The following is a 25,596-nucleotide window of genomic DNA, read 5'->3' as shown; positions in this document are numbered from 1 at the left end:
GTATAGTTTTCAATTTTGTTTTTGTAACCTTTTCTCTGATGAATGAACAGAAATGTCTGAACTTAAGTTAAACAGAGTGTGATATTGTTTCTCATCATATTTATCTATCTATTTATGATGCTAAGTTAAGCATAGAAAAAAACTTGTTTAGGTTAAGAATTGGTTTGGCACTTGAATACTCTACCATGTTGCTTTGTCATGCTTCTTTCATTCTTAGCATGCATTTTGTTTCTTTGTTAATGAGATATGATGAAAACATATTTTACAATTAGTATACTGATATAATTTTCATATTTATGTCATAAGAATTGCCATACAATTTGATTTATGTATGGAACAAAAACACATCGTTTTAACAATCATTGATAACTTTCCGTCAATATGCACGGATTACTTTAGTGTTGTTTTTTGTAGTTTACAAGCACAGGTATCACCATGTGACGAGGAAACACCATCGCAAACCTGTCACCTCGACCACTGCTCTGGGTAATCAATCAACTGGCAAAACGGCTGTTTTACGCAACATTGACTTCTCTGCTGACCTTACAGATGCGTGCGCATCCTGCCCTGACTACGCTGGCGATGACTGTATTGCTATGTAATATACTGGAGTACCTGGAAAATACACCTGAAGCGTTGGCCTATTAACTGCCCGGCCGGCGTGATTAATAAGTGACGTTTCATAGTTTTGTCCTGCCATAAATAATCGCTTATTTTCTATTGTAATATCATTATATACATATATGCGCCGAAGGTTAAATTTACCAATAATATATCGCTTTACTTCTGTGAAAAATAGCCATCATTAATCATCCACTTTGACTTTAGAATAACATGTCATTAGCAGCATCATAAATGATATTCCTAGCAAGCAACAGACACTCGCGATATAAGATTAACTCGCATAAGGTTGTTTGTTATATACGTTAGAAATTGGAGATTCGGTTCCAGGAAAAAACTGCCAAACTTGCCAACTATATACGTGCCGGGTGATGTAACTGTCAAAATATGAAACAAATTCAATAACGGGATAGTTACGTTTGACTTGATGCAGATCTAAAACCGAGCTATGTATGCAGCAAGGCAAGGATTCGATGCGGCCATTATACTGTTTACGGTGTGTCTTTTCGCCCTGTGCCTAAATTAGGAAAAACCATATATGCGTTCCTGAGGTTATTCAAGTACTGTGTTTTTTCTGAACCTTTTATGAAGCAATTATTCATAATTTGTTGTTTTACTTAATGACTTATCGTTCAAAGTAAAGATAACAACGTATTCTCAGTAATACACATCCAACGCTGCGGAGATTTTTTACTTATATATACATACATACCTACACACTGCCTTTTTCCTACACACAGCGACAACCTGGGCCACCTATCGTAGTGTAGTCCCGGCAACGTGTCTCAGGACGATCGGGACAAGGGGCGGCGACGTTAAAAATATAATTGTCCCGGCAAAGTTTTCTACATTGTTTATATCAGATAGTTGGATTACATTACGGAACGATAGTAATTGACAGAAAATATCATATATATAAGTTTGTGATATGTGTCTAGAATAGGATTTTGGAGTGAATTGTTGTATGCGTAGTAGAGATTGTGTAAGTTAAGCACGCATACATCACAATGTGGAACGTCCGCCAGCACCTCATCGACCTCGGATTGATTTTCATCTTTAATCTGGGAATCGTACAACCAGTCTTGTCTGCAGACAGTAAGTATTCTTTATATTTCTTAAAAGTGTCAGTATAGAGAAGCATGTTTTTAAAGTGACAAAAAATTATTGGTACGTATTCCATAAGCATACATCCATAATTATGCATGCATATATACATATCTATGTCGTATTAGCTTTATAAGTGCAGTCGGTTTTCTTTTTCAAACAAAGCACATACTGTTTAACGGAACATGCAATATGATACTTAAGAATATTCACGAATGTTTCCGTAGACAATTGTAAATGCTGGTAGATTACCAGTTGTCATTTATCGTTAAGCCGTAGAAAGTTCCCAGCCATGTTACAGTAAGAGCCAATTGTCTGCAAATCCCATAGCGTTATTAAAATGACACGGGTTTTGTGTTGGTAGCAAACTTGTTGAAGATGTTACAGCTTCTTCGGGGAAATAATGCCATTTGAGTAAGACTACAGTGAAAGTGGGGAAAACTGCTGAAATCCGACAGATGCAATATGCTTGCTTTGGGAATTAAGACTTTAGTGGTATAGCGTGTTTCCTGGCCGTTTACGACGCCACACCTTAGGAGCTGCCAGCTTAAAATGTCTCTGAAGTTCTGCTATTGTGGTTTGGTTTTTACAGCCGTTGTTTTAAATCTACAATGTTTTAGACTTAAGATTAAGAGCTTCGTGAGAATGGTTATATATTTGTCAACAAAAAATGTAGTTGAGATACAGATAAAAAAAAAAAAAAAAAAAAAAAAAATGTATGATGGGATTTAATAAGGAAAATATCAAATATAAAAGACGTTTATTTTGGTAAGATATGAGATACATATACATACTTTATATAGCATTTACCTGTATATAAAAGCAAGAGAGTAATTTTCTGCAGACCTGTGTTGACCTCAAGCCGAGGTCAATATTTTACCTTCTACATTTGGTATAGCAAACTCCGTGTTGACACGTGTATCATTAATGGGATTGTGAAGTTGTCACGCATTGTATGTGTCAAAGCGGCATTATAACATTGAACCTCAATATTCAGGACATGCAGAGTATCATATTTCACAAAGAATAACACTTTTTCTTAAATACAATGTCATTAAATGTAGTTCTCCTTATTAATAATGTAAAAGAAACAACCGGCTCAAGATCACGACTTTTGATGGGTTTACAATTTGTGCAGTAAAGCTTACAGTCCACACACCATGACAACATCAACAAACAACCCTCAGGATATTCTGGAAGACAGGCTTTCCCCTTCATGCGTGTGATATTCATAATATGTACTTTTTCAGCCAGATTTCTTCTAATTAGAAAATACTGAATTCTCTTAATTAGAAATCAAATGCTTATAACGACTATAAAAAAAATCTGAAGCGAAGGTTAGTGCACCTCTGATTGAAAACTTTTATTAAGTAGCCTTTTATTACTAGGATAAATATATCAAATATGGAACATTTCATTAGCGTAGATTGAAGCAACTCTGATAGAAAACCTTGACTAAATAGCTAAATTAATTATGTTTGGAATATTTACATGCGTTTATTTGATAACCTTTGATAGAAAACCTTGAACAAATGGTTTATTTATCAACATGATCAATTGATTTAGATTTTTACTTGCATACCTTGAAGCACATTTGACAAAAAGACGTGACTAACTAGGTTATTTATCAACAGGATTAATTGGTTATGTGACAAATGTCTTCTAACGTTTGCCTTCCAGCGGTTAATTTTGTTACGTCATCAGATTAATCATTCTGCATTGATAGATTTCCAGTTCAAGTTTATTAAGTACCCCCGTCCCTCGGATATTTCTATATTTATTTTATATTCCTATTTTGATACAACATGAATATACGACTGAGTTAAATGAATGACTATGTGTATATTAATAAGTCAAAAACTGAGTTGACTTCATATTTGAATGTGTTGTTTGCATAACGCCCTAAGCTCATTGCGGTTTTGCGGTTTTGTTCATTACACAGACTATAGAACTGTTAAAAATTATATAATTTTGACGCCTGAAACTATTTCTGATATATTAATGTCTATTTATTTTATTAGTGTCTTACGTTCATATAACAAATTCGCGATTAATTTTGGTTTGTTATTACAAGAGAGAGGTCTAATGTGCGACAATAGGTTTTAGTTTGTCGCTTACTTGATAGCGCCCTACCACAGTAAGATAATTAACATACATATGTATTGATTAATATTCCTTAAACGTATTTCCATATGAAATATAACCTGAACAACCTTCAGAACAAACTAGCTACAGTGTTATCCTAATTCGTCCATGTACCTACTCAGAACGTCGTCTGTGAATGATGTAGAGTAAAGCGGGGACCCCTACACCAGTACGCTGTGATCGACGTTTCTTGGTTCAGGCTGTCAAATCCAAACCGCCGTCGGCCATTTCAACCGTCTGGCTTGGGCTGTCGTCCATAGCCAAGCAGAGAGTAATATATCAATCCGGGCTCTCATTAAGGTCTTTCCGTAGCGTCTTTGAGATTTAAGAAATGATTCACGATCAGAGAGGTAATAAGTAAACAATGTCAAAGATCAAACCCATTGTATGATAACGAATTATTTATCTGTTCATTTTGTATTGTTACATTACGTTGTGATGTCATACTCTCGCGGGAGCTGATTATTATTCACTTATTTTCGTGTGTGTTTTTATATCATTTATGTCATTTATCAAAATGACAGTACGTTGGTGTTTTTATATGAAGTATTTCCATTTCCTCCTTTTTTATTGTTTTTCATGTATTACTCAGAAAGTTAAATGTTAAAATCAATTTTAAGAAGCGTGATACGTTCATAAAAATACACTTATTAATATTTGGGTGTTTTTTTTTATATAAGGAATTAATGTTTATAGACATTGTATCATAGACATGCAAACATTTTAAAAACATTTACATGTACTGAGCTTCAATGCTCAGTTTGCGAATCGAGAGACCAATCTAAGGAGAACAAAATACATGGGTTTTTAACGCCTGAAGCCCAGAAACCTCCACTGGATTCGGCGTGTGCTCATTACACGAACCGGCAAAATAAAAGTAGGTCTTGAACGTGTATAAAGTGAAATGAATGAGAGGAGGAATGGCTTTTTTTGTGTTCTGCAAATTTATACATAATTTGGTAGTTTAGCGTGACAGGTCTATTCATTTGTCAATAAACAGACAGTCACACTTAAGTTTTGTAATTATGTGTGCAAGATTTACTGTTGTCGGCGTCCCCACTTACATAATTGCTCAAAATGACAAAAAAGCCTTTATGTACTATAACACATTAATTTGTTTTTTTCGTATTCAATGTAGTTAATAAAAAAAATCCATCATATTGTTATATTATGTTACTAGGTTTACACGTATTCCCCCGTATGTAGTGTTACAGTCTACATGAAAGTGAAAATTCTCAAAATATTTTTTTGTTTCCTTTTACATCGTATTCACTGTTAAATTTAGAATACAAATTACATTTTAAAACAAAGAATTACACGGAAACAAAACAAAAAAAAAAGTAAAAAGAACATATCACGAAAAGAAATTCGGTAAACATGAAAATATAGGGGGGGGGGGGGTATTGTATCGAGGAACATGTAATGAAAATAACAAATAAAGAAAAAAATTGAGAAAAAAAAAAGTCAAATACAGTAAAAATGAATACGTAGTAAAAACATATAAATATAGTAAAGATTAGAATTGGTACATAGCAGACATGAAGAGAGACAAATACATGTATATTGTAACTGGAAATTAATTGTAATGCCAGTATACGCTGACGTGTCTGCAATTCATGCCGACAAAACAGTTAATAAAAACCAGTTAGTTATTCCAAACATATAGTCAACATGCATGAAAACAATCGCGTTTTATGGTAATCACTACGTTTCGTTTGTATCGTTAGTAAAATAAGATTGCGTTTCAAACATCTTAGTCAAATTTACTGTCCAATCGCTTTGTATAAAACATTACATGATCAGGTCATTTACCATCAATCATAGCGTGACGGTGATATAGCCTCTGTTAAGAAACTTAAATTTTATATTTATAAATGATAAATTGTAATAAAAAATCAAACAATATGCAAAATCATAATGTTTTATAAGCACCGCTGGTCAATTAATAAAACTATGATCGGTGGAATTTGTGAATAAAAACTTTTCTTGAATGACAATACAACTGAATATTGAATTACATTAAGTAAGTGTCGCAAGGTATTTTAAAACAAACATTGCCATATGTATTAAACCGTAAAATACGACAACACAGACAGTCATCCACCTGTATGGAATATGTCCTATCGAATACAATATAGGGACAATGAATAGCGTATACACGGCTACCACTGTATATAAATCATTAGCATGTCAGTGTTATATGTATCTTATATACCTACGTACAAATAAAACATTCCAGAATAAAACAGGTTATTTACATGAAGTGACATATCACGTCTTTGATTTTCTTTGATTTCCTTACACTGAAGTTTTGTTATGGCACGGGTGACAAATGAAGACATAAATAAGGCAAGGTGAATAACACTTTAAATAAATAAATATTTACGGACATTTACTTGTCCGTTTAGAATATAAGTGCATTTATGTCTTAGATAGAGAGTTGTACGTTGGAAGGGACTTAATCATAAATACTGAATGTAACTTCGACAAGTCTCTTTAATGGAATATTGTAAGATAACGGTATCTTTTATAAAATACTTCACTTTTGACAAATTCATTCAATGGAATACCATAGTTTTGACAAGTATCTTTAATGGATTATTGTAAGCTTGATGGGTACATGTTTTGAAATCCTTTACCTTTGACGGAATAACTTAATGGAATAATGAACGTTTGGAAAAGTATCTTTAATAGAATAGTGTATAATGGACGAGTATCAGTATAGGAATAATGTAAGCCGGAGGGTTTTCTTACATGAAATACTGCACCTTTGATGGGCATTTTAATGATATACTTAATGAAAGGAATTTATTTAAGTCAAGTAACATAGGGCTTAGCTTAGATGGCTGGGAAAAAAAAATAACACAATCGCGTGGAAAAACACAACTGACCTTGGCCAGCAAGTCCGACACCAGGAGACGACATCAGTCATATCGTGACCTCTTGGTTATGCGGCTCACACATTTCCCAGTCACCTCATGTTCAGTAGTGTCCTTATCTGAAATAGTGACTAGGACAAAATATAAACAAAGGAAATATTAATATAGACAACTCTGAAAAAATACAGGTATAATAAGACCATGTGTTCCAGAAGGGCAAGCGTCAACTGTTTTATCGACGACACTTATAAATATAGGTCATATCCAGGTAAAGCCACGCTCTTATAACAAGAACTGAGGTAACAGCAAGGCACATTGATGAGCATAATAAAAAAAAACATTGACCTTCATCTTGTATATAATACATTTCCCTTTGACGTCATGAGGGCAACCATAAAACGTATCAACTCGCATTATCAAAGATACACACGTTCGTTAACCAGAAAATCATCACTAAATTCCATCAACACTGTAGAGACCTTTACCTTATTTCAATTTCGATGTCTGCAGAGATGATGACAAACTCCCTATGTATAAGATTATTGGGTGCCAACATAGTTTAATTTCCTTGTCAAAAGATACCATGACGGGTGCCACATGTGGTGTCTGAAATGTCTAGCCTTTCTTGAACACTTTGCTTTCCCTGCAGAATTGTTTTATTATGTTCCTCTTGCTGCTTTCCTTTCTGTTTGATTACTATTCCGTATTTGCGTATTGCAGAGTTATCTTCTCTTGGGAGCAGGTATTCATTGTTACATCATTGGTTTGTGTAAGAAAATTACGTCGTTTTCTCAAAAATTGATGACGTTACTCTCACAAACAAGTGACGTAACAAGCAATACCTGCTCCCAAGAGAAGATAACTCTGCAATATGCAAAGACGGAATTGTTGTCTATCACTCGACTAGAACGGTATTATGTAGCATTTGGTCATATTGTAAACGCAGAGCTTTTAGAAATTCAATTTACGTAAACTTCCTTTTCACAGGAAATTTGTATTGATCTGTTATCGTAAATGTTTATATAAGAAACATGTTCATATGTAGAATATAAATGGACTTACGTCAGGAAGGAAATGGTTAACAGCCAAGTGACGTTTTTTTTTATTGCACATCAATTTAAACAACCTAATGACCTTTGCATTTTTGCAAAGTAATAAAACAAGTATTTCACGGAGAGCTTTCTCAATTAGAGCACAATTGTTTAACACAGAATGGGTCTGCGCGACCTAGAAAACAACAACCATGTAATTTACCATTTAATTTGTTTCTTCAGTTATAGAGTAAACGTAATATCTATTGGTTTTTACAAGGTTTCCCTCATCTAACTTTTATCGCCAATTTGCCAAAATATTTTAATTTGAGTAAAATATAAAATGATGACTATTAACATCGTGACCAAGCTGTTTAAAGCCTGGTTAGCTTTACGACAACTTGACTCAAAATTCTCATCTGGTATGGTTTCAAAACATCTAAATTTAATCATAACGTTTCATTTAAAGGGATTCAAATTCATGAAATGATAAACTGAAGGGAAAAAACAAAGAATTTTTTATGTATAATATCATAATAAAGCTCCATAATATTCTTCTGAATTTGTAGATTCAACGAGTAAAAGAAATGTATCCAAACTCAATCATTTGTCCACTTGTATAATTACAGCAATAGACAGTTCTCGCATAATTTTTCTAGTCGCAGATATGTTTTTTGATTTTTTGATTACTTCATGTTGTTTTTTTTTGGGGGGGGGGGGGGGGGGGGGGGGGGGGGGTTGCGTGTATGGCTAAATAAAACATTTCAGTTATTTTTTTAAATCCTTCACAATTCCAGATTTGTAAAACCATATTAAATTCAACTAAAGAGTAAATGGTCACGACATAGACCTGTAACATATTTTTCCTGGTTATAACTTCCTTTTCTCATATCTTTTTACAAGAACCATTCGAAGTACAAATGTAATAAGTTTTCTATTTTGTTCAATCTGTCTCTTATTTCGTAACGCGACATGTTACACGTTGTTACTCGTTGTTACACGTTGTTACACGATGTTACTCGTTGTTACACGATGTTACTCGTTGTTACTCGTTGTTACACGTTGTTACACGTTGTTACTCGTTGTTACTCGTTGTTACACGTTGTTACACGATGTTACACGTTGTTACTCGTTGTTACACGATGTTACACGTTGTTACACGTTGTTACACGTTGTTACTCGTTGTTACACGATGTTACTCGTTGTTACACGATGTTACACGTTGTTACACGATGTTACACGTTGTTACTCGTTGTTACACGATGTTACACGTTGTTACACGTTGTTACACGTTGTTACACGTTGTTACTCGTTGTTACACGTTGTTACACGTTGTTACTCGTTGTTACACGTTGTTACACGTTGTTACTCGTTGTTACACGTTGTTACACGTTGTTACTCGTTGTTACACGTTGTTACACGTTGTTACTCGTTGTTACACGTTGTTACACGTTGTTACTCGTTGTTACACGTTGTTACACGTTGTTACTCGTTGTTACACGTTGTTACACGTTGTTACTCGTTGTTACACGTTGTTACACGTTGTTACTCGTTGTTACACGTTGTTACACGTTGTTACTCGTTGTTACACGTTGTTACACGTTGTTACTCGTTGTTACACGTTGTTACACGTTGTTACTCGTTGTTACACGTTGTTACACGTTGTTACTCGTTGTTACACGTTGTTACACGTTGTTACTCGTTGTTACACGTTGTTACACGTTGTTACTCGTTGTTACACGTTGTTACACGTTGTTACTCGTTGTTACACGTTGTTACACGTTGTTACTCGTTGTTACACGTTGTTACACGTTGTTACTCGTTGTTACACGTTGTTACACGTTGTTACTCGTTGTTACACGTTGTTACACGTTGTTACTCGTTGTTACACGTTGTTACACGTTGTTACTCGTTGTTACACGTTGTTACACGTTGTTACTCGTTGTTACACGTTGTTACACGTTGTTACTCGTTGTTACACGTTGTTACACGTTGTTACTCGTTGTTACACGTTGTTACACGTTGTTACTCGTTGTTACACGTTGTTACACGTTGTTACTCGTTGTTACACGTTGTTACACGTTGTTACTCGTTGTTACACGTTGTTACACGTTGTTACTCGTTGTTACACGTTGTTACACGTTGTTACTCGTTGTTACTCGTTGTTACACGTTGTTACACGTTGTTACTCGTTGTTACACGTTGTTACACGTTGTTACTCGTTGTTACACGTTGTTACACGTTGTTACTCGTTGTTACTCGTTGTTACACGTTGTTACTCGTTGTTACTCGTTGTTACACGTTGTTACACGTTGTTACTCGTTGTTACACGTTGTTACACGTTGTTACTCGTTGTTACACGTTGTTACACGTTGTTACTCGTTGTTACTCTGTCTTCTTGTGTATGTACTTTACGGAAAAATGAACGATCACATAATTATGAATGTCTTATATGAAGAGTTCATATTCGTGCGTATCAAAAACTAAGGCTACTCTGCTAACTGCTGCAATAAGTTTACTTCAAGCACTGCCTAAGTTAGATATAAGCTATATAAGAGCGACCCTTTTTTCTCCAATAGCGTCACATCACATCCTTTTAATGACGTCATATTCAGTTTGACGTCGCTAAATAAGTGACGTATTAAAATAAATCTTGGGTTTTTTTTGGTATTTTTTAAAATATATATTTTACTTATCTAAAAGTCCTATCGTACCGTAGAGACACTGGAAAAAATATCAAACATGAACTCACACGATTATTATCGATCATCAAGCGGAAAAGATAGCGAAAACAGTATGTCAGTGTTCCTTAAAGTTTGTATTAACCGATTGACCAGACTTTGACCTTTGCGTGGCCTGTTGGGTAATGAACTTCTGTTGCGTTCTATCGATGACCTTATCTGAACAAAAATAACAAATGTCAAAGAACCAATTTTTACTCGTGATGCCGAGGAGAAATTGTCTAAATCGGGAAACAAGAAAGCATGTAACTTCATATGTAGGTCACCCCATCTCGTGTACAATTTGAAAGTATTTAACCAAAGGATTGCATCGTCTGTTAATGTCTGGAACACGTGATGTCTCTCCTCCAATCAGAGTTGTGTATTCGCAACAGAAATAATCTAATAAAAGCACAAGACAATACCGTATGTCAAAAATAGCATGATTCATATTCAATTTTTTTTATTAAGTCCATTGAAAAGGTACAATGATAATAATACTAGTATTTCTAGAAGAAGAATAAGCGTTTTGTGGCTTTCCACAGCACCTGCCATGTAAATCTATGTCAAAACCAAGTAATGTCACGTCCTTGTCGCGAGAATCGAGGAAGTGACAACAAGGCTCATCAATGAGCATGATCAAGATCATCGACCTTCACATCACAAAAAGATATAGCATGTTTCCCTATGAGATCCTGATTTTCATCCACCTCTGTCTTTGAAAATCTTTGAATGGGGGTACCTAATATGACTTTGTAATAGAAAACATCCTTACCTACTTTAGTGATTGTTCATAACACTTATGTTTTTTCTTTGAAATGGTATATAAAAGATTAAGAGACCCATTGCATGGCATCTCGTCTTCAATCAGAGTCGTAAATTCGCAATAGGCATAAAATGCATTACATATAAAGAAATAGACATTGCATGTCACCCGCACGTTCCAATACAACGCATATAACCTTTGAAATGGAACAGTCGCCAATAATCAGTGTCTAGTAGGTAATATACAACTTTGAGTTCTCGCAAGCCAAGTCCGAGTTCATACAGGTATATACATTCTTGGGAAAACATACACATATAATTCATGACACGAGCCGGACCTAGTTCACCGGTAAAATTAACTACATACATGTTTTATGGATATTAATTATATTTTAGTACGCAAAACATTAAATTATCATGAAGAAATTGACAATTCAATTAACTATTAAATATTGCGCTAAATTATGACTGCTTTAATTGACGTTTCTCTTGATCATGAGTTCACCAATTCATTAATGTCATAATCTGTTAAAATTCAGTAATAGACTTATGTTGAGTCCGCTAAAATAAGGACTTTTAGGCTTTGGAATTTTTTCAAAATAATATCACACAATGCTAATTTTAGTAAACTATCGTTTATTTTAGGACGAAAACATGTTTATAAATACTACAAACATTCTTTAACTATGTTTTGCAACACATCTGTCGTCTAAGTATTCAAGGATACAACGCAGTGACACACTAAGAGAAAAGCAATGACGTATGAATAACTGTTGCTTCGTCACAACATAAAGTGAACATACAGAAGTATTACGTATTGCACAAATCTGTACTGACCATCGCCTACTGGCCACGTCTTTGCTGTAAACAACAATAATTAAACATATACGTTATTTTCCGGGAAAGAAATCTTGTTTAACGCAGACAGCAACGTAATTGGGAGAAGTTTAAATGCTAATTATATGCATGTTGTAAGTTGTGTAAAAGAAACAATTTGTCAACGGAGAAGAGGTAAATTACAAAAATATTCCAACGGCTTAACGAAATATGTGTTTACCTGGGTCTTAGGAGGAAGTGCTACACAGTTTGACAATGCATCACACTTAAGTACGTATTATGCATTCTTAAAACAATATATTTAAATAGGTTACCTTTAAGACGGATCGTATTCGGTAGTACATTGGTGTATGTATGACATGAATGCCCCTGGGCAATGTCACATTTGTTAAGAGATCAGTGACTATGACGAATCTAGTGGGAGGTGTTTTGTGACTGATTTAAACCAAACTCTCTCCTCTCTGCTGCTTTTATACGTTACTGTAAAGGATATTTGTTGTCTTCTATAAGACAGGCATGTGGTGGCCCTACTGCATCTGCGTACATGCATATGCATAGGCATCTAATGTGGGGCCCCGACAGATTGGGGGGTGGGGTGGGGGGGTTCTTTCGTGGTTTTTTTTGCTTACGGGACAATGAAGAAACTAAACTTGACCTGCTGACTCAATTTAAACGTTTGGGTTTTTTTTACTTAATCTCTTTCTCTTTAGTGATGTCTTCCTTGGCACCCGTCGTCATTTGATCTAAGCGGTAGTGATTACGTAACACTCTCAAAAATAAAACAACACTGGCTTATATAGCTGCAAAAAAAAGGCATTACTTTCATACGACAAGGGAGCAGAATTATACATTTATATTGTTAAAATAAGCTACAGACTATTCTCAACGCCTTACTTTCGGCCTTGGTGTTGATTGTTCGTTGAGGAAGGCAACGGGTCCTGTCGCAATGCTTTGACATACCGAAGTCCTCAAAACCAGTAGATGTTGTTCCCTAGCTACTTAACGACAACAACTGGTTCACCCGTTGTCAGTATAATGTGACCGGGCGGAATGCTGTGCTGGGTGCTTCGGCATGGTATTTCAGTGAGGCGGCACTCTAAAGTCGGCATCAGATCCGCGCTATCACAAGGAGGCAAATACATCAACATACCCTGCCTCCAGCTCACATTCACACAATCACACGCATATATTACACACATGGAGGTACGTCCTTGAATTACCTTGGCTGTTAATCGGACGTTAAACCTAATAGAACCAAACCAAGCAGATTATTCTTGGTTTTCATATGTCCATTTCTATTATATCCAACATGCAGATATGTTTGGTCTAAATATATCAGAACGACGTATATTGTCTTGTTTCGTGAAGTATTAATGTAATGATCCCACTGTTCCCATTTTTAATCGTACCATGTATCATTTCACTGAGTGAACAATATCATTGTAGAAACATGTACGTATGAAAACATGTGATTACACCTCAAAAAATAATAATATATACAGTATTTCGTCAATGAATTACACTGCATCATGCAGGTGTTTCACCCTTTTAGGACTTGTCGCCGTTAGGGGCCAAAATTTTAAATACAGATAGGTCCAAACTACAGTTGTAATAGGAAAGGGAGGTGATAAAAAAACTTATTTATATGACTTCTACGAAATGTAGGAGCACTTGATAATAGATGTATAATGAGTAAAATGTGAATATATCCTTAGCCGTGCCACAACGCAATGGAGATAATTTTGGCTAACAAGTTTACGACAACCCGCAGGGACTAAGGAACCTACCAGTAGTGTCTACTTACTTGTATCTGATGACCGTAAGACACACACATGGAAGTGTACCTATAAAAGTTGGTAACATATACCGTAAGTCAGAAATAATTTTCACTGCGCCATACAGTAGAAAAAATACAAGCATATATGCATTGTAGGTTTATCTTGTCATTCTGTAAACACGGCTAAGTACGACGTATAGCCAATCATTAACTCCTGTATACAAGGACACTATAGATTTAAAGGAAAACGCATCATTTGGAAGTGATTTACTATCAAAAAGACGAAACGATAGCTTGTTGTTCTAGACAAAACTACAAAAGACATAGATTTGATGTGACGCCCATGCACCGAGAAAAGACACCCCATACATCACACATAGTTTCACATTGGTGTTGGTTCGTGTCTTGGTTTTCGTTTTAACATTTATTAACTTTTTCCTGTGAAAGACAAGAGTTTTTATTTTAATTTCGTTTTCCGTAAATCAAGTATAATTGGACAATAGACATCCGCATGCATTTTCTTTTTGTGCCAAAAAACATGTACGTGCGGAGTTCTTCTAAAAGTCTCCTCTGTAATGCAACTATGTACAAGCAAGCTGTATGTGACCGGTTTTGGAGGAGTTCGCTTTTGTCGAGTGAGAATAAACGCGTGCACGTGAATATCTAACCATTAGTACGTAAACCCTCTTTAAACTGATGCAATATGACTACTGGTTAATGCGTTGAAAAACGTTACACCAGTTGCGCGCAGATTGTCGTGAAATGAAACTGAGGCACCGTATGATAAATTATACATGCAAAATAAGAACGGGCTAAATTTTTAAAAAATATATACATATATATAAGTTATTGTGCTTTATAGACTAAGGGGAAAACACGAATGCACATTTCATTACATTTTGATGTCTTTGAATATGTATATCAATGTATTTTCAACACAGACAACAGACATTTCGTGCTACAATTACGGCGCAAGGGAAACACTGACTGGAAAGAGATAGTGTTGTAATCTAGTGTTGCTCTACTCAAGTGTCTGGAAAGTGTTCAATCATTGTAATAAGTTACAAAATTGTTTTTCGTGTATTCATACACAATGGTAGTAAACCTGAGGGGGCAAGTCATTAATTTTTAATACTACTTATCCGTTGGGGTAGTAGCATCCAGTTCTCTACTAGCCCTTCTGAAATTCTACTTACCCAATATTATTCAACAAGATAGGTAACATCAGATCTTGACTAGTCAATCGGACTAGTGGTTTTTAGAACCGTTATTCCAGCTGGAGATTACACTAGTCTCAGACTGTCAGGCTACCATTATTGTCTAGCCCTGAATTTCTAAACTTATAATATTTCCATAATTAAAAAAAAAAAAGCAAAAAACTCACAGATAGATAATTGATAAGTCTCAGTCAGTGCGTTACGTAGATTAACGAGACATCTTAACACATTACGGTAAGTGTTGCTATACTGATATAATAATTGACACTTCGATTATGTCCTAATATCTTTATCTGTCATAGTGATCATCTGTTTTGATTATCCTCGGGTCACCCTGGGCAAGTGGACGCCTAGGACCGTATTGATCACACAGCTGGACAATAGGCGGTCATGTTTCATTCCAAATCTATTTCCACCAGCGATAATGGACGTACACACAAGTACACAAAAAAATGAAAATATAAAAATAAAAACTGTTCAGTGAATAAAACACCTAAAACACAGAATACATTTTAACAAGGAAGCCGAAACTTTATCATTTCATCAAACTAGACATTTTACTATATCATGACAACACTTACCACACAAAACGTAATTTCGTGACCCCATTCCCCCTTCCCCTCCCCTAACCTTGTTAGACATCCGTAAAATATTTGGTGGTCATTAAGGTTCAGTTGTACTGACACACATGCAGGGAGATATCATTTCAACAGGTTTAAATATGGAAATCAAGAGGTCAAACAACAGTCTTATCGGTACCATCCTTTTTCTCATGTTACGTCATTACTATTATTTGTATTGTGTCGTTGTATTGTCAATCATGGACAAATGCACTGACGATAAGGCGAGGGCACTACGACGTACGTAGAAAGGACATAACTCGTTTTCAGTAGAAATTTCCACGTACCAGTTCATCCATAGTACTACAGGCAAAAGAATACAGTAACATCCCACTTAATTTAATTTTGGATTTAACTGTAGTTCAACTAGGCCTTGACAACATACCTTAGTTGGTTCGAGCGACAATATAAAGATTGAGGACACTTGATTTTTCAATTTCATATTGGTTTTTTTTTTTTTTTTTTATTTATCTATGTTTATTCATTAAAGTTCCACAAGGTGTAGTTTTCTTTTCAGAAATTATTCATCAAAACTAGAATCATGACGTAAAAAGGTTTCCACTGCACTTTTAGTTTTTGGGAGTGATACGGGGATCCTTAACTAGTTAAATGTATTAAGCGTTCCCATTTAACAGCATTGTCGTAGATATAAGTACGGTTTTCAGGTTTTTCCTAACTACAGCAATGCTTACCGATGCAAAGAATTAAGTTAAGGTGTTTCCTGCCCGGACTGTTGGTGACACCACAGATTGAAATGAACATGCTATCCGAATCCTACAAATAGATACCGAGCTTGTTTCTCCGAACTAAGACAGGTAATTGTATACGCACAAGTGACAAAGTGATTGTCGTGTTTATTTTCCTGAAACATCTGTAATTTACCTGTATTTTACCTGTAACATCCTGGTACCGTCGACAGGTATATTACCTGTGTTTAACGACAAACAGAGTATCGGCCACAGCGCTGCACACAATACTTAAACACCAGAAAAAAGTGGACAAAGCTTTGTTAGGTTGATTGCTACCGTTAAAAGTTACATTTCTTGTCATGCAGTTCTGATATCTTCAAAAACGAGCAGTTCATTACAAGTTGACAATGCTGAAAATAAACGTATAAGTATTTTATCAAAAATTGATCACACATAATTTATATGCAGGGGTAATTACATTCGTCATAATGAACAACCAATTGACAAAACTGGTCACCGAAATAAAGCTGTTATTTTGGAGTTGTCTCCGGCTGCCATACATGTCAACAGTTGTGTCGTCCTATTACAGGACATAACCAGAATACCTCCCATAGGATAGGCCCGTAGTTTCTCGCCCTTACTCGGAGTAGGGGATTCATTGAGGAGCGGGGCGGTCCAGGGCAGGATAGGGGACCATATGTGTGTGTGTATCTCCCCTCCCCACCCCACATCCGAGCCCCACCCTCCCCACTCACAAAATTGAGACGTTCTCCACTAAAACATCTTTAAATTGAATTTTATATTAGCATACATACATTCTGAAGACACATTCAGTTTGCCACAAGCACGGTGTTTTATTTTTGTTTTGTTTTATTGTATTTGAAAATTTGGTGGATTCACCTCCGAACCTGCGTACAGACAGCTCTACATGTACATGCGCACATGGCCCGGTAGTCATGCAGTGCATGTTTCGTATAACGAACAATGTTCTGTGTTCGGACACTTCGGAGTGAAAGCGAGTTGAACATAATTAATTAATGAAGAAAAAAAAATCTCACCTGCTGATTAACGTGCAAGGTATGACGTAATTAACCAGATAAAAAAAGGTCACATGACCACCGTCAAATGATGTAATTAATGTCGCCACAAGTTGACAAATTATAGCATACATCATAAAAAAATGGCCTTAGCTTTCAGCCACTTCTCTCAAATGTGGTATTATGCGAGTTCAAACTAATCTTGTCCTTCACCACACATCCTAGTTATGACAGGCCTGATAAATGCACACATGTGCCATCGGTTTCGCGGTACCAGTCACTTTTGCCTCTGACGTCATAATGAAAAACAACATGGATTTCTTAAATATTTTGTCGTACTACCATTAGGTGTCGCAGATAATGACTTCTTTTGAATGGGATTGTTTACTAGCATAATTTTAATTGTCTTCATATATTTGTTTGTATTTAAAGTTGTTCAGTGTTAATTGAAAGTGTCAATGCATAAACATACAATGTATATACACAAAACATACCGACAAAACGGCTTCAGGTTTTACGTTTGCAGTCTATAGGTGTTAAGAGGTGTGTTATTGTTTTGTAAATGATTAATGGGGAAAGGAAAATACTGATGAAAACATTTGTTACCTTTTTTGACACTTTAATGTGTATTCATTTTTTATTTTTTTTTTACCACAGTTGAAGCAGATCTTTGCCATATTATGTTGTTACCAAAAACATCTCATGTTCCCTTACAGAAGTTGAGCTAAGAACGGGACGGCCTTGACATCAATAACGTTTTTTCTATGTTTGACTCTCGCATTTAACGATATATATAAATCGCCAACAAATTTATCCGAAACCTATTATTACGATGGGTTGAACTCCGATAAGGAAACACAGTTTCCAGACCAATTTTCACGGAACTTGGTTTATAAATCATTACTGCGTCGGTTTATTTTGACCAGCTTAGTTACAGCAGGAGTGATGTGAATTATTCATGGACAACGTCTGTAGATGGCTCAGCTTATTCTTTCACCGACACTAGCTGAAATACGACCGTCAAAACCGGCTAGAATCGCATGCAATTTTGCTACTGCATATTGATAGCATGGAACGATTAAATAACCTTTCTATAAGTATTGGTCGGAATATTCTGAGAAGAACATAAAACAGTGTTAAACGATTTTGTAGATTAAAACGTTGTCAAATTTATCCAGATGACGATTTTCTCATTTTATCGCAATGGTAAATTTGATAAACCGTGGCATATCCATACAAATCGGATATTGGGGAGGGCACCCATCCAGCCACTGACCAAACTCGACGTTGCTGAACTAGTGAGCGAGTCCAAGAGTCATACCACATCACTGGAAAAGCTAACTTGCCAGTAAGGCAGTATTTTCTCCTCATATTTATTAACAGTTATACTATTCCCCCTCCAAGAAGTCTCGTCTCGATACTTGGTCTGGAGAGTCCCGTGGGTCCTCCCTGACTACCAAAGCACGTTCCCAAACCACCGGGAACAGGCTTTATAGTATACTACAGAATCCCACCGCAGCCACCAAAAATGCGGATGCGTTTCTTCAGTTCGTTACAAAGTTTGTCTTGGACACAGTAACTGTTATAACAACTAATACAAAACACTAACCGTCTATCTGACTCAAAAATAATTACTGCCTACACTACACCCGGTAGATCTTTTACATTCTTTACATTATGACACTAACACTTATATGTAGTCAAACTGCCAATTTAAACACTGTATCACAATATATCGGGACCCTGTATCAATAGTAAATTACTGCGACACCGGACCAGTGACTGTGTACACCCTTTACTACGACACACCTTGACCACGTCACCCTTTACCGCGACTGTCTTTGACGGAGTCCCCTCAGACACCGAGGAACCTGGTTCTCGGTAAACCCTGAAGTCTTGGTAAAATCTGTGTCTTGGTACTTGCCACCCTGTATCTATCAACAGTACGTCATCCTGCACTGTGATAACCAATTCGTTGCCTTAAACTGTACTACCTTGTGTTTATGTACATTACCAAGTGATATAATTCATTTCGACAATTAACTTCATATCCAGATAGGCCCAAACGTATTCAGCTTGGTCACTGTTTACCTTTTTAGTAGTGTTCTTTCCACTTCGACCGCCAGGGTAAGAGAGTTTTCTTTGATTGACTGATTGATGGGGCTTTACGTCCTTGTTCCGGTTATAACCGAGCCTAGGACTAAAGAGAGTTTTCCTATTATTTAACCTCTATTTATACCCCCTATCCATCCAACCAGAGCACGTTACTCTTAGCTAATGAAATGCCTTCTCTTATGTACCACGACTGACCAAGCAAAACTGCTATTACTTCCAAACCCCAAGGAAATAACTAAAGCAAGTTTATACTATAGAACATTTATTGAATCATGTACAAAGAACGAGCCACTTCATTAACAAGCGAGTTTAGTGTTCCCTGTAGAACGAAACAGATTCAGTCAAAACTGTTTTAAAAGTCTATACTGTATATACATATTTCTGTTCATATAATCAGATCAAATGTTGAAATTCAATGTGAAACAGGATAGCGTTTTCAGAGACTGGAGTTTTCGGAACATAGAAGTCATTTTGGATACAGCAGTCAAGGTCAAAAAAAACCTTGACATGAAGGTCAAATGAGCACATCGTCACGCAAGCGTCTGGTCTCAAAGGAACTACACGATGGTCATGTCTGATCGCGCTACATCCGCAATCATCTTTATTTTACACTACTTTCAAAGCTGTCTTTATCCTAAAATGTGGTATCTGGCGTGTATTATACGAACCAGGTGTCGTCAAGACCTTAATAATTTCTGTCTAGTCTAGACGTGTTGCGTTGCTGTACTAAATCTATAAACGAACCCGTGTCTAGAAATCCGGCGACATCATATTCAATTCGCCATTAGTAGATTTATGTATGAAAAACATTGCAATATGTAGCTGATTGTAGCATATTTTGAACCGGATATTGCGAAGTCTGCACAAAAGCATGCCGTACTGCCACTTTATTAGTTCAGTGAATAATCTATAAACAAAAAAATGATGTTTAACACTTGCAAAATGTCAGAAACAATGTCTGCAAATACATTTCAACACGTTTCCAAAAGCTGCTGCGTAGCTTTGAGTTTGTAATTGTTTAAAACAATATTCTACAATGCATTATATCGTAAATCAGAAATAAATACCATGTGCGTTATAGTCAATTCAAATTTAACATTTTAATCGAATATTTATCGTTTACATTTAAGAATCTTAAATGAAATTTTGAAAGAAAGATACAAAGCGCTTATTCACAGACGTAATCGTAAACCTGTTACGATTTCATGATGAAGATAAATGATATTCACTAAATTGTAGGAATCACTGTTTTAATTGTTTCCCCGAACATGCTGAGCAAGTGGGGGTTTTCGCATAATCCAACAAGCGAAGCAACGTTGTCTCGGCAGAGATAAGCTATAGGCATTGATGGTGCTGGCAAACGAGATGTTCCAAATGCGGGAGGTTGTAAATCGTGAATGGGTGGCGTGAGTAATGAGCATGTTCTGCATTAGCTCTGGGTTTTTTTAAATTATTTATTTCAGTTGAAGTTTTCTGTAATCTATGAACGTTTTAAAGAGACAATAAAATCCTTTGCATGCAGTGTAAGTTTCACGAGCGAGAAAGCTTTCGTGATCACGCATATAAACTATTTGGTTTATTTTCGTAAAGGGGCTTTCACGCAAACAAACCGTTTATTGATGTGGTTGGGGTTAAAACAATCCTTATCAATTGATATGGAAGAACTATATTACCCATTTCTTTAAAAGCACGCTATCTTGAAATATCGACGAAAATACTTTTTCAATACTTTACAAGATTTTTTCGTTCACTCAGCCAGACAGTCGTATCGCATGAAACAGGAGGTTTCAATCATTAGATACGTTTTAACAAAATGACAACAGGATATCGGGACGTTACATGCGGTTCCCAAATTGAGCCTATCAGCATTGTACTGTTACCGAGTGATCATGAGTTCAGTTCGATAATGAAACCGGTAAACAGAAAATATAGAGATAGAGATTATATCTTTCATTTGAAAGTGAATAGAAGGTATCTTTATGTGTGCAGACATTATTTTGATATCCATTATTTCTTTTTGTCTTTTATTGCAATAAGTCAAGGGAACGGCCACCATACACGGGATATTACTTTAAAGATGTTCCTGAACACTACATTTCTCCTGAGCTTAACCCCTAGAATTACACCACATGGTTCCAGTGGGCAGTGTCCAGCCCTGATTGAAACTGTCGGATATTAAGATATATTCATTTACATAATTATCGCTCTTGTTGTTCTCCCAGTTTGTTCCATTTCGAGATATTTTGGTGAATATCGAATTTTGGTATCTCTTACAGGGAAACATGATATTTCTTTGTCTGATATAAAGGTCAATGTTTTTTATTATGCTCATTTGGGAGCCGTGTTGTTTTGTTGTCACTACCCGATTTCTCTCGATGTGAGGACGTGGCAATACCTAGATTTGACCTAGATTTACATGGCGGTTGTCTTTGATTAAGCAAAAGCGCTTACCCTTCCGGAACATCAGGTCTTATTATCCTTGTACTTTAGTGTTCCATGTAAATTAAGGTAGTTATTTAGCGCGTAACATTTTAGTCCTTTCGTATAACATAATTAGTGTCATTTCGTTCTTTCGTCCATTTAAATGTGAAAGAACGAGAATTGAGAAGTAAGAAATTTTGTCCTTTCGGGGATTTCGTTCATTCTGAACAAAAAAGGAACAAGAATTGAGAAGTATGAATTCTCGTCTTATCGGAGATTTTGTTCTTCCCGAGAGAGAAAGGATGAAAAGGCAAAAAACAGCCACTGCACCAATAAGCTAACGTGTACTATTGGCAGATCACCAAATAATTGGCAATTGATAATTGTAACTCATTTACTTCGTGAGAGTTGATTACAGCGAGTTTAATGTTTTGTGACAAAGCGTTGGTACATGTACACAGACACGCATCTTATCTAATTGAAAAAGGAAACAATTTGTTACATATTTCTTTCTACCGCTGGAACAGTAAGATATTGCTATAACATCGAAACAGGGAAATGACTTCCAACTATATCTTCCGATCTGTTGCTGAGCTAATTCACAATGTTCGCGACATGCATGCGTTTTTTGTCTTTTGGAAGCTATCCGTATATTGATTCTTCTTGCTTCCCGTTTTATGTTCTTAATACCAGGAAATATCGAAAGAGTTAACATTTGTATACGCCTTGCGAAAATATTTACATCAATTTTGGATTAGATTAAGTTGTCTTTGTTGTGCGGTGCATTCGATTTGCGCTGCAGTTTTGTGGCACGGTGAGAGTTGAAATTTAATGGACGGATCCAAGAGTGCAACAACCCTCAATATTTTACCATGGAAGCATTCTGTTTCATGTCGCAAACATCAATATTCCAATTGAAAAGTAAGATGTTTTTTACAGACTTGTGAAAAGTCACTCAGCTTCCCTGTGTTCAAACCTCCCTACTTGAACCAAGCCTCAGAAACAGGGGGGAATATATTATATGGTAGATCCAATCGGAAACCGTCGGCACTCTCCGTAAACGAGAAAACACCGACGGTTCCCGATCGATTGTAAATCTCCCACCCCCTTTGTTTTCAAGGCAAATACCTGTGCTTAAACATGTGTAGTTTCTTGTTTATTAAAAAATATGCTGAATATTTTAAAGGATCATATGAAATTACTCACATTATGTTAATTTAAAAATCAAATGTTTACGATATCTACCAAACTTCTTCTTTTTTTAACATTTTTTCTTAGTCGTAGTAGTCTGGTCAGGGCTGGGTGAGTTTTTGGGGCCGTCAAGGTGCCATGGGTTCGAGAGTTCGAGACCCAGACAGGTCATAAACCCGTGTTACGTATCAGATTGATAAACACAATGTATCATGTACTCAAGTATGTTGATCAGAAGGCTAAGAATATGAACTACCTGTCATAATTGTACCGTATCCAATAAAGTATATACATGTTTATAGTAAATTATAAATGTGTATTTGTAAATCACGTTACATATTAGTAAATATGATGGATCTGAACAACAACCGGACAGTTTGACGGTTAAGTGTCTAATTCGTTAGTTTTTGTGGGTTTTTGTCTTGTGTTTTTATATTTATTTTCTGTGGGGTTTTAGATAGCATTGGCTGATCAAAAAAACATACATGACGTCAGTAAGTAAGAAGTCACATGACCACTAAACCACGTGTCCGCGAGTGAGGTCACTAGTCATCTTCACCACACTCCCCGCAGTGACGGTGACAAAGTTTAACATATAGACTTGTTCTTAGCTTTATCACGCTTATCTCACGTAATCAAGTTTTTTGTTCACATGCACTAAATATATTACACGTACGATTGTCAAATAAGATTAAAAAGCAAACACACAATGCTATAATGATCGGTAGGCCTATTGTCTAAAAAGAAAAGAATTCACAAAGAAAAATCGTTTATATGTGAGCCTCGGAATTCGTCACAAACCAACATGTTTTTTTGTTGAGTCCAAAATTCGATGTTATCCCAACTCGCCCAGGGGTTGGGTCCTGGGGGTCCGGAACCAAGACCTCAACTTCTTACATTTTTTCTGGACCTTAAAACAAATTTATATTTTTAACATAAGAAATTGCCTCTTATGCCGTGTGTCCGTTGGACATGATAGGATGGTAACTATGGTAAAACCTCGTTATATTGACACCGTTAATCCACAGAAAGATTATACGGGTTTCGGCGATTAATTGAGGGAGACATATAAAGGTATTCTTAAGAAAACGAGAAAATGGGACATTGAATAGTGTTACCGGTATGTGAGGTGGCAAGTAAAACGAAGGGCATTATATAGAAGTTTTACTGTACACTATTGTATTAGAGTTGGGAGGGGGTACTATAGTTAAATCGAACTCTAAAAATGTCGAAGATGGCACCAGAGTGCTTATAGATTTCAATATTATTCCGAAGGATCATACATGTATACGTACGTCCTAGACTTGTCCGCGCATTCGGTACTCGCACACATGCCTTCGGTCCGTTTATTTAAAAATGGACCCCTGTCGTTAAAAAAATGCCTGTACCTGTCTTTGTATCACGTGGATATAATTCAGTAATCAGTGTATACGTTCATGAACGACTACATTGCATATTTTATGAATGGGCAGAGCCATGTAAAATTATCAGGCTACTCTGTTCTCGTTAGTTATCAGTAGATATAAGGCGACAGCTCTATTACACAATTTCCCCACGTTTCTATTTACCTCAGTTGCAAGAACAGCAATTATAATGTTTACAACTAATTGTAGTAGTCCAGTCTACATAGGATAGAAAATATTAACTTTAGATAAAATATGTTCACGGTAAATTAAGTGGTTTTGTGTAATTCGATTACTCTGCGTTATGCACATCTCTTATATACGTTGTGTATATGTGAATATACGATGGTTTACATGATGATGCACACACAGGCAAGTAATCGCTCAAAACGTTGGTACAGGAATTTGAAAATAACATCTGTTCTGTGTTTGTCCCCGTTTATCTCAGCAAATCCATTTTTTATCAGTATTCCCAGGTTACATTTAATTGTTTGGAAACAAGCTCATCGAAGCTAGTTAATATAAATATAGAAATATATATAATGATGAACCATATATATTCGTCCAGGCTACATTTTGCACGTCCTTTGTTTGATTGGCATCTTCTATTATTATTTGATTTCATAGAGAAGGATTTAATCCTTAATGTCAGTCACGTGTGACAAATCCTCTGTCTCTGTTCAAAATACATGCTCATTAATTTGTATTGAAGCGATTTTTCTGGCACTTTTTGGAGAGAAAAAAAACAATAATATTAACAGCGGACGTAAAATTTGTTCACTAAAATCCTGATTCCTAAAAGTCGTTATATTTCATTTCGTGGAACCACTTTTCCCTCAATGATTGTTTTATCAGGGATGTGTAGTGGACTATACACATCCCTGGTTTTATTACTCAATGAAGCATTACACTGTATGTACTTGTGTCTAAGAACACACCACACACATCAAAGGGAGTGAAAGAGAACCAAAACAATTCACCAACAAAAGTCAATATTATCTTAAATCACCTTAAAATAAACAAA

General features: G+C 35.9%; 1 protein-coding gene across 1 annotated transcript in view; it reads left to right on the top strand.

The window, feature by feature from the left end:
- Window positions 1-612: 612 nt before the first annotated feature.
- The window catches only part of LOC110460157 (deleted in malignant brain tumors 1 protein-like), a 69,679-nt gene continuing 44,695 nt past the window's right edge, over window positions 613-25,596 (top strand). The window contains exon 1 of the mRNA XM_021512897.1: window positions 613-1,716. Coding sequence (XP_021368572.1) covers window positions 1,629-1,716 — 88 coding nt within the window. The 5' untranslated portion in view covers window positions 613-1,628. The remainder of the gene's footprint in view (window positions 1,717-25,596) is intronic.

The sequence above is a fragment of the Mizuhopecten yessoensis genome, unplaced genomic scaffold (genome assembly GCF_002113885.1).
Source record: "Mizuhopecten yessoensis strain PY_sf001 unplaced genomic scaffold, ASM211388v2 scaffold10331, whole genome shotgun sequence".
Taxonomy (NCBI): domain Eukaryota; kingdom Metazoa; phylum Mollusca; class Bivalvia; order Pectinida; family Pectinidae; genus Mizuhopecten; species Mizuhopecten yessoensis.
This window is presented reverse-complemented; position numbering and strand designations above follow the sequence as displayed.